General features: G+C 40.3%; 1 protein-coding gene across 1 annotated transcript in view; it reads left to right on the top strand.

Annotated features, from left to right (window-relative positions):
- The window catches only part of Ints8 (integrator complex subunit 8), a 49239-nt gene that overhangs the window by 21388 nt on the left and 16858 nt on the right, over positions 1 to 10993 (top strand). The window contains exons 11-17 of the mRNA XM_021222401.1: positions 135 to 205; positions 1769 to 1944; positions 3531 to 3664; positions 5356 to 5466; positions 5649 to 5850; positions 7435 to 7556; positions 10376 to 10560. Coding sequence (XP_021078060.1) covers positions 135 to 205; positions 1769 to 1944; positions 3531 to 3664; positions 5356 to 5466; positions 5649 to 5850; positions 7435 to 7556; positions 10376 to 10560 — 1001 coding nt within the window. The remainder of the gene's footprint in view (positions 1 to 134; positions 206 to 1768; positions 1945 to 3530; positions 3665 to 5355; positions 5467 to 5648; positions 5851 to 7434; positions 7557 to 10375; positions 10561 to 10993) is intronic.

The following is a 10993-nucleotide window of genomic DNA, read 5'->3' as shown; positions in this document are numbered from 1 at the left end:
CACACACACACACACACACACACACACACACACACACACACACACACACACAGCAAACATGAGTTGTTTATTTTAAAAATCTCAACATTTCAAGCTGAGATGCGTATTCAAATGAAAATTATTGTAATTCCTAGGTATGTTCAAGATCAATAAACGTAGAAAAAGCTTCAGATTCTTTGAAAGGAAACATGGCTGCTTTTCTAAAGTAAGTACCTTTTTTGTTTTAAACTTAGAACTTAGTTTCATGAGAAATATATTTTTTCTTTTTTTTAGACATTTTATTTTTTTAAATGTTATGTGTATATGTGTCTATTTGTGTCTGTTTCTGTATGAGCACATGCAAGGGTGTCTGTGTGGAGGTCAGTGGACAAAGGATTCTGTTCTTATATCATGTAGGCTCTGGGAATTCAACTTAGCTTAGCAGCAAATGCTGTAACCCTCTTGAGCTATATTGCCCTCCCTGCACCTCTCCTGGCCCACACCCCAAGCTAGCTTTTATTTTTTGAGATAGGGTTTTGCTATGAATATCTAGTTATCCTGAAACTCACAATCCTGTGACTTCAGAGTACTGACTGCTGGGATTGAATGTGTGTGTCACCATTGTGCCTTGCTGAGAAGTGTGTGTCTGTGAGATCCTGGAGATCAAATCCAGGGCTTGCTGGCAAGTCCTCTGCTGATATGGTACACCCACAGCATTTATTGCTTAAATACTAGGCCTCACCACATAACTCCAGTTGGTCCTGAACTTTCAGTTCTCCTTCCTCTGTTTCCCAAATGCTGGGACTACGGGTATACACTACTATGCCCAACTTGAAAAGTATCTTTTACTAGTTATGTTTATATTTTTATACTGTCTCTATATAGCTAATTAGTTCCATTTGAAAAATAAACTAAGTTGAAATTTGTCTAGTAATATCTAGCTTTAAGGTTAAGTACTCAAAACGTGTGTGTGTGTGTGTGTGTGTGTGTGTGTGTACATGCATTTACCCACAGAGGCTGGAAGAGGGTGTTGGATCCTCTGGAGATGGAGTTAACAGGCAATTGTGATCTGCCTGTCATGGGTGATGGGAACCAAAGGAAAAATGTAACATGTATTTCAAAATACTGTTATATAATTTATGAAATGATAGCTTTTTTTTTTTTTTTTTGGTTTTTCGAGACAGGGTTTCTCTGTATAGCCCTGGNTGTCCTGGAACTCACTNTGTAGACCAGGCTGACCTCGAACTAAGAAATCCGCCTGCCTCTGCCTCCCGAGCTGCTTGTGGACGTTGTACATCGTGGTGCGCACTAGGCTCCGCACCACGATGTACAACGTCCACAAGCAGTGTTATATAATTTATGAAATGATAGCTTTTTTTTTTTTTTTTTTGGTTTTTCGAGACAGGGTTTCTCTGTATAGCCCTGGTTGTCCTGGAACTCACTTTGTAGACCAGGCTGACCTCGAACTAAGAAATCCGCCTGCCTCTGCCTCCCGAGCTGCTTGTGGACGTTGTACATCGTGGTGCGCACTAGGCTCCGCACCACGATGTACAACGTCCACAAGCAGCAGTCCTGGTTGTCCTGGAACTCACTTTGTAGACCAGGCTGACCTCGAACTAAGAAATCCACCTGCCTCTGCCTCCCGAGTGCTGGGATTAAAGGCGTGCGCCACCACGCCCGGTGAAATGATAGCTTTAAATATGGCTTATGACTAATAATTGGTCAATATGAATGTTTTTCCCAAATAAAAATGTATATTCTTGTTTTATAATGTTTTGTACTGTTCTAGGAATGTGTGTCTGGGGTTGGAAGATCTGCAGTATGTCTTCATGATTTCTTCACATGAACTTTTCATTACATTGTTGAAAGATGAAGAACGAAAGCTGCTTGTTGATCAAATGAGAAAGAGATCCCCGAGAGTAAATCTGTGCATTAAACCTGTGACTTCATTTTATGATATCCCAGGTTAGCCCTATTCTGCTAGCTTATATGTTGTCCATCTTCAAGATATACCTAAGGCTTTCTTTGTATTTTAGTTGGTATTTGTGTGGATAGTTAATAGAAATGTAATCCGTCTGCTGTGGCTAGATTCTGTGTGAGCAGTTCTTGGTTCTCAGGTGAGCTAGAGGCTGATGGATATTTCATAAACTGGGGAATAGACCTAGATACCATAGTGCTCATATGTTCTTGAGGGTAAAAGTATGAATGGAGAGGAGATTGATAAGGGAACGTGGGACCAAAAGGAATTGGGATGGCCAGCCAATATGGCTGTGCTACTAATCGCTGGCTAAGCATTTAACTTTGAGAACATTATCTTTTTTTTGTTTTTTGTTTTTGTTTTTCGAGGCAGGGTTTCTCTGTATAACCCTGGCTGTCCTGGAACTCATTCTGTAGACCAGGCTGGCCTCGAACTCAGAAATCTGCCTGCCTCTGCCTCCTGAGTGCTGGGATTAAAGGCGTGCACCACCACTCCTGGCAAGAACATTGTCATTTTTATCTTATTTGATGTTTTTCCCATCTGTGACCTTACCTATCTAAATTATAAGTAAGATATTTTAGCCTTAAAACCACACAAAGAACAATATTAAGCCACAAAACTGCTTGTTATGTTGATAACCTGAGCCAAAATTAGATTTTTCTCTGTGGTCATTTTGGTTTTTGGGAGGGATGGGAAACCTTCCTTCTTTTCTTTTTTAAGATTCATTTATTTATTTTATGTCTATAAGTATCTATCTTCAGACACACCTGAAGAGGGCGTCAGATGCCATTACAAGATGGTTGTGAGCCACCATGTGGTTACTGGGAATTGAACTCAAGACCTCTAGAAGTGCAGCCAGTGCTCTTAACCGCTGATCCATCTCTCCAGCCCCTCTTCTTCTTTCTCTTTTCCCCTATAAAACAAGATGCCACCTGCCGACAAGCCTGATGATCTCAATTTAGTTTCTGGAGCCTACCTGGTAACAGGAAAGAACCAGCTCCTACTGATTGTCTGACTTCCATATCTAGGGACACACATGCACAATGTAAAAAAATGGATTAAAAACACCCCACATACTTTATTATTGCTAATAAAGATATACTGCATACACACTTTTGTTAATATATGTTTACAAGGGAGACTTGTTTATATTAATTTTTTCCATATTTCTGCAAATTTTTTCTGTGGGCCAGTTAGTTCACTGTTACACTTTTACTCTCTCTCTCTCTCTCTCTCTCTCTCTCTCTCTCTNTGTGTGTGTGTGTGTGTGTGTGTGTATTCACTTTACTAAGTGCACACATTGCAGATTTTCTGTGTGGAAATAAAGTTAATATATAATTTGAGTTTCTCCTGGAACTCACTCTGAAGACCAGGCTGGCCTCGAACTCAGAAATCCACCTGCCTCTGCCTCCCGAGTGCTGGGATTAAAGGAGTGTGCCACCACACCCGACCTGTTTTCCACTTTTAACTTACGACACTTCACTTATGCTATTTCTCTTGGTTGTATCATACTTAAAATTTGACATTTAAGTTTGAGTTTAATCATTAACTGAAGCAGAGCTCTCTTCCTTAGCCTCAGCAAGTGTCAACATTGGCCAGTTGGAGCATCAGCTTATATTATCGGTGGATCCCTGGCGGATTAGACAGATTTTAATTGAATTACATGGTATGACTTCAGAGCGACAGTTTTGGACTGTGTCAAATAAGGTAAGAAATATTTAAAAATACATTTCTTAGTTCTATACTGTAATCGGAGAAACCGTAGTCTCTGCCTATTTATTTATTTATTAATAATAAGGACTCCTTTAATAGTTAAGACTTTCACGTGACCACATTGTACCTTTACCATTACTGTGGAAACGCACAGTAATTCCCAGTGATGTGAGCAGAGATCACGTCTCACCTGTTGTGAGAACACCTCCATGGTTTGAAACACAGCCGTAAACATAGGTAAAATGTATATTATTTATCCTGTCTTTACCTAACTTCTCTGCTTTGTTTCTGGTTCTGAGAAATGAGCCCGAGGCTTCACTCACTCTGGGCAGTAGTAGGCCACTGAGGCACACCTCCAGCCCTGGTTGTTTATTTTTGCAAATAAACTCCTCTCCCATTCTGAGACCTCAATCCAAAACTTTCTCCCAACTTTGTCTTTAATTTTATTTCTTCTTCCTATAGCTTCTAGAACCAGTTAATACTGCCCATGCTTACATAGATATGAGACCGTCTGCTGGAGGATAGGCCTGAGGGAAACTGATTGCTCGTTAGCAGCCTTCAGCTTCCAGTTGTTCCTCAGCTAGACTCGGCCTTCAGGAGCCCTTCCCAGGCCATGCTCTGTCTCAAAATAAATACAGTAAAAATTAAAATACATATAAAACACTCTATTAGTGGGTTGTCGTTTCAGGATAAGAGGCAGCAACCATAGGAGAAACTTCAAATAATACGGCAGTGTTTCTTCATAGCTTGGTTGTGAACCTAGCTACTCATCACCTTTTCTTTTTTGTTTTTGTTTTTGTTTTTGTTTTATTTTTTGAGACAGGATTTCTTCTGTTTAGCCTCTGACTATCCTGTAACTTGCTATGTAGACCAGGCTGGCTTTGAACTCAGAGATCTGCCTGCCTCTGCCTGCTGAGTGCTGGCATTAAAGCCATGTGCCACCACCACCAGGCTGAGTCTAGCCTTTTATAACTGAACCATCTTTCCAGCCTTTTGGCAATATTTCTGATTGTATTTTTTCCCCTGGTGACACTGTTTAGGAAAAGCCTGAAATTCATTTATATTTTATAAAGGCTTTAATACACAAATGCAGTGTAATAGAAGTTGTTCTAAATATTAAGATTTCTCCTGGTATTTATGGTATGTTTATTGGCATTAGTTTTAAGGAGAAAATATAGCATAATAATAAGCAAATTGGCACTGCCCTCCAGTTTCTGTACTTAATGGCTGTATATATTCCATCTATCCCCTCGGTATACCTGCCTCAGTTTTATCATTTGTAAGATGAGTACCAGTATTACCTATCTTGTAATATTGTTGTGAGAATTACCTGAGGTATTTCAAGTTCTTTGTTTTTGTGGAGTCTTTGCCATCCTGTACATGCTCTGTGTATCAAAGTGTCATGGTGGCTTTGTGCATGCTTAGCGTATGCTGCCCCACTGTAGGTCCTTTGTGTTGACTCTGCAGCATCCTTTAGAAACTTTAGTCCTTCACTAGTGATCTCTGCAGTGAAATGTTTACAATTATTAACATTTTATTGCTGTTTTCCTTCTGTTTGAAAATTATGTGCTTTTTAATACTTTTTAAACAATGCAATCAGATCATTGAGAGATTCTCACCTAGATTTGCCTTTTTCTGTGTGTTTATGAATCTATTTATTTATTTATTTATTATTTATTTTTTAGTGGGAAGTACCTTCTGTATACAGTAGTGTTATCCTAGGAATTAAGGACAATTTAACAAGAGATTTGGTTTACATTCTCATGGCCAAAGGTTTACACTGCAGTACTGTTAAGGTGAGTCAGATGTGAATGAAACATTTGTTCAAACTGTCTTTCAACGCTGGTGAGATTGCTTAGTGAGTAAAGTGCTTGGTGCGTGGATGTGGAGCCTGAGCTCAGATCTCATAACTCCCTTTAAAGATACATAACGCTTTAGTTCCAGAGGGTTGACTGTGCCTATCCTCTTTCTTTTATAGGACTTTCCCCATTCCAAACAGCTATTCACAGCTTGTTTGGAGCTGGTAACAGAGTTCTCACCAAAGCTCCGACAGGTTATGCTGAATGAGATGCTACTTTTAGATATTCGCACTCACGAAGCCGGAGTGGGGCAGTCAGGAGAGAGACCTCCTTCTGACCTTATCAGTAGGGTACGAGGATATTTGGAAATGAGGCTTCCTGGTAAGATTGGTTAACAAATCCAAATGCAAAATTTACTTCATTGTAGGGTGTGTGTTGGGTAGAGGTCTGTTTTATCGACTTTACCTCTGTAGGAACATTTCTATCTTGGAACAATTTCTGGTTTAGAAGTGAATTGAGAACAATTGGTAACGGGAGAAACTTTCTTCCCTGGGGTTTCCATAATGGCTTGCAAACTAGGCAATTTAAAATTTGAAATCCGTGTGACCCAGAGCCATGCTCCTGAAGACATGGGGAACAGTTTGTCTGCCTCTTCCTAGTTGCTAGTATCTCCTGGGATCCCTGGGATGGCACGGTCGTAGCTGCGTCTCCCCAGCCTCTGCTCTTGTTTTCATGTGGCTGCTTTTTCTCTTAGAGGGAGAACATTGATTATATTTAAGGTCTTCCTAAACCAGTATGAACTCGGTTCACTGGTTACATATGTAGAAATCTTACTTCCTGGTATGATTTCATTCAGAAGTTTCTAAGGATTTGGGGTTGGGGTGAAATGGGTTTTTGCTGGACCACTCAACACATTGTAGAAACTGCATTGTAAACTACATGTAGTAAAATTACATGTTGTAATTTTATTTATTTTCTAAGACATAGGATAGTCTTGCTGTGTTGGCCATGCTGGCTTCAAGTGATCTTTCTGCCTTAGTCCCTGGAATATTTGGGCCTGCAGGCATGGGCCGCTCTGCCTGTCCTACAGTTGGGCCTCTTTCTGCCTCTCAGTCTTTCATGCTGGGATTCCAAATATGAATCATCACAGCTAGGTCTTACATTTTTATGATATCCTGTTATGAAGCTCCGGTTGGTGGTAACACAGTTTTAGTTCAGCACTCAGGAAGCAGAAGCAGATGAATCTCTGAGCGGTCAAGGCTCTCAGTGCCACTAGAAGAGTTGGAATTGGTAGGCTGTTGTCTCTGTGGGTCAGGATGTGAGAAGAAAAGTGTTTTCATTTAAAAAAGAAGCCAAAACAGAAGTCTGTCTAGTATGAGCACGTGTGTAGGGATGCCTTTGCAGATTCAATGAGAGAACCTGTCTCAAAACAGAACAAAAGGTTGAGAGGGGCTGGTGAGATGGCTCAGCAGTTGAGCACTAGCCACTCTTACAGAGGATCTGGGGTCGGTTCCCAGCACGCACATGGTGACTTACAGCAACCATTTCTAACTCCAGTTCCAGGAGATCCAATAACCTATTCTGGCTGCAGGCACCAGATTCATTGTCTTAGCATTGTGACTAAGGATGCCTTATAGTCTTAGTTCTAAAGTATATTACAATCTGGTTACTGCTTTGAGCTACAAAAATTAACAACATGGGTCAGTATATTTATTTAAAAGGAAACGGTGGTTAATCAAGCTTTGGTGACTTTTTCCCATACTATTGTATTTTAAATTATTTCTAGTTCATTTATTTATTCATTCATTAACTTATTCACAGGTAAGGTCTTTTGTAGCCTTTACATCTGTTGAGTAGCCTAGGATGACCTTGAACTTCTGATCTTCCTGCCTCCCTGAGTTTAAGATTAAAGACCTTTTGTTCCCAAGCTTGCCTTCTCCAACTGTTTCTTTCCTTGCTTTTTAGATATTCCTCTTCGTCAAGTTGTAGCTGAAGAGTGTGTTGCTTTTATGTTAAACTGGAGAGAAAATGAATATCTTACTCTGCAAGTTCCTGCATTTTTATTTCAGAATAATCCATATGTAAAGGTAATTAATGTTTAATCTAAAATGATTATCAGAGTATTAGTATTTTATATTATTAGTACTCAATTAATGTACCCATTTCATTAGTTCCTACCACTCTGAAATTTGTTTGATTTCTATAGTATCTCATCAATTAAGGCACGAACTTGTCAGTTGGTAGAGAAGTCCATGGTTTTGAACTGGGATGTAGCTTAGTTTCAAGAGCTCTTTCCTAGTGTGTATGAGAACAAGATAACCCAAGCACCCTTTGATTTGTGACAGTGTCTTACTATATAAACCTGGCTGCCCTGAAACTCAATGATTTGTCTACCTCAGGTTCCCAACAAGTGCTGAGGTCAATGTGTATGCAGTTTCTGCCACCTCCCCTTCCCCTTCTTTTTAAAATAGAAATTGCCTATTATCTATTAAGAAAGAAAAGCATCCTGAGAGTGTGGTTGGGCTAGTGGGTTGAGGCTAAAGCCTGTGTTATCTTTTGACACAATACATAATCATATAACCCAGGGAAATTTTTTAGCAGGTGACTAAAATAGTCTCTTTTGAAATAATACAAAACCATCTAGTCTCCTCCTTTTATCAGAAAGAGAGACATTGTAATATAATGGCAATCGCACAGGATTCACAGGCACAAGGTTCACCGACACTCTTGAGTATACGGTTAGGGAACAGGAGCAGGAACAGTTAGTGCCAGCAGTGTTGATTTTGTGGGATAACAACTCGGTTAGGTTGTTGTTGTTGTTGTGGTTTTGTTTTTAAACTTTATTATACATGTGTGGGTGTTTTGCTTGCGTGCATGTCTGTGCCCTTCTTGCATGTCTGGTGTCCTCAAAGGCCAGAAGAGACATTGGATCCCCTGTACTTGAGTTGCAGAAGGTTATGAACAACTATGTGGGTGCTGGGAATTTACCTTGGATCCTCTGGAATAGCAGTCAGTGCTCTTAAACTGTCTCTCCAGCCTCACCCGTGAGATTTTCAGTCTGACCACAGGCCTTTTAAGGTGCCAGTGCTCTGGCAGTGCAAGTCCTGCTAACCTCCTCTGCGGACCTCACCGTGCTCCAGGAGTCTCTTCATGCTTCTGTGCTGCCTGTGCTGCTGTCTGCTCTCCCTGCAGGAATGGCCCTCCACTGGCTTATGTGTTTCTGAATTTTCTTCTAAATGGATGAATCACTTCTCGCTAGCTTTGTGCTCATCTTGATTTTGTCATAGTGTTAACATTGTTTATGCTGTGTGACAATCTGTCTTCCTTGTGATATAGTAAGCTCTTGAAAGCAGTTAATTTTATATCTTGTGCTCTATATGTTATCCAGCACAGGTGCTCAAGATGGTTTATAGAGTTCCGTTTATTTGAGATGTTTAACATTTGGGGGTGGGGTAAGATTTTCCTCTTGAGAAAACTTCTTATATGTAACTTGGACTGGCCTCAAACTTGATATATCGTTCAGTCTAGTCTCACATTTGAGCTCCTCCTTCCTTAGCATCTCCTAAGTGCTGGAATTGTAGACATAGTCACTCCTCCCAAGATCTCACCTTTAGTTAAATTTACCTGTTTAATAAATTCAGTGCCCTTCAATTAGCACATGATCCACGGTGTGTTAGTGACTTCTTTGCTGCTGTATAACTCAAAAGCTGAAGTGAACACTGAAGTGTATTTATGGAGTATCAGATATGTGGTGAACTATTTAGATTTTTCTGTTTGAAAAATTTTTTTTTTGAAGATTGTATTTTTTTTTTTTGATTTTATTTNTTTATTATATGTAAGTACACTGTAGCTGTCTTCAGACACTCCAGAAGAGGGAGTCAGATCTTGTTACGGATGGTTGTGAGCCACCATGTGGTTGCTGGGATTTGAACTCAGGACCTTTGGAATAGCAGTCGGGTGCTCTTAGCCACTGAGCCATCTCACCAGCCCCTTGAAAATTTTTATAACAACAAAACAAATTAAAAACAAACAGTTTTTGTTTGTCACAATTCTGCTTTTTCTCCAGAAGAAGCGACCTAAAATAGTAGAGGCTCCATTAAAGAACTTTTTAAATCCAGGTTCAGTTTTGTGGGCACTGGGGTTTCCTGATGGAATTGAAGAGCCTCTTATTTATGCCATGCCGAATTTCCTAGCTAGCTGGCTGAAGAGCATCCAGGGGACTTCTTCTGTCTCTACCTCCTATCTTGCAGTAGGAATACTGAAATTACAGATGAATCACATCCAGCTGTGTCCCCCCTCCCCCAGACAGGGTTTCTCTGTGTAGCCCTGGCCGTCCTGGAAACTCACTTTGTAGACCAGGCTGGCCTCGAACTCAGAAATCCGCCTGCCTCTGCCTCCCGAGTGCTGGGATTAAAGGCGTGCGCCACCACGACCAGCAGTTTTTATTTTTTTAAACATGGGTTTTAAAAATAAAAACTTCATGGGATCACACTGAAGTTGTCAGGTACAGTCAGGCTTGCACGTTAAGCACTTTTATGCACTGGGCCATCCCATTGGCCCTGAATTTGATTTATACTTGTATTCTCCCCTTTTTGTGGCCCATCTTTTCTCTTATTTTTGCTTTCAGTTCTATTCTTTATTCCAAGGTTGGTTCTGCATCTTAGGGCCTTAAGTCAACTTTAGATCATCCACCTTCTGTAATCTTAATTTTATCTTGACTGAGTAACAGATTAGATCCATCGTAGGAAGCCTATGGTGGACGGAGAGCTCTCAAACATTGTGTTGAATACTGAATGGAAGTGTGTGGGCATTTGGGGGAGGTATCTGTCCTCCCTCTATTGTGCCCTTATAAGACTGTCGTGTGAATTAGATTCTCTTGTCTATAGTTTTGTTTTTCACATTACAGCTTGGACAGCTTTTAGCAGCCACCTGCAAAGAACTTCCAGGCCCTAAAGAGAGTAGACGGACTGCTAAAGACCTTTGGGAAGTTGTTGTTCAGATCTGCAGTGTGTCTAACCAGCACAAACGAGGAAGTGACGGCAGAGTTAGTTTGATAAAGCAGAGAGAATCCACATTAGGCATAATGTATCGGTATGTTTCTCTCAGTGATGTTTTTACATTTGCAGTAGTTTACATTTCCTGTACTTTTCCCAGAACATCTTTATCCTATAGACTTATAAAGATAGATAATCTTAGGCTTTGGTGTAGCTCACTGGCAAAGTATTGCCTAATGTTCACAAGACTGTGGGTTCATTTCTGCACACCACAACACAAAAACTCAAAGTATATAATCTTAAGAACTCTGGAGATGGGCATAGTAGCACACACTTAATCCCATCACTTGGGACATAGAGGCAGGAAGATATCTGAGTTCAAGCCAACCTGGTCTACACAGAGAGTTCCAGGACAGCCACGGCTACAGAGTGAGACCTTAAAACCAAAAAGGGGAAAAAATTGTGTTGAAGTAATGGTTCAGGGGGTTTGTCACCAAGTCTTTTTTTTTTTTTTTTTTTTAATTGTTTGT

The sequence above is a fragment of the Mus pahari genome, chromosome 22 (assembly GCF_900095145.1).
Source record: "Mus pahari chromosome 22, PAHARI_EIJ_v1.1, whole genome shotgun sequence".
Taxonomy (NCBI): domain Eukaryota; kingdom Metazoa; phylum Chordata; class Mammalia; order Rodentia; family Muridae; genus Mus; species Mus pahari.
Note: the sequence above shows the minus strand (reverse complement) of the source record. Positions and strands in the feature narration are given on the sequence as shown.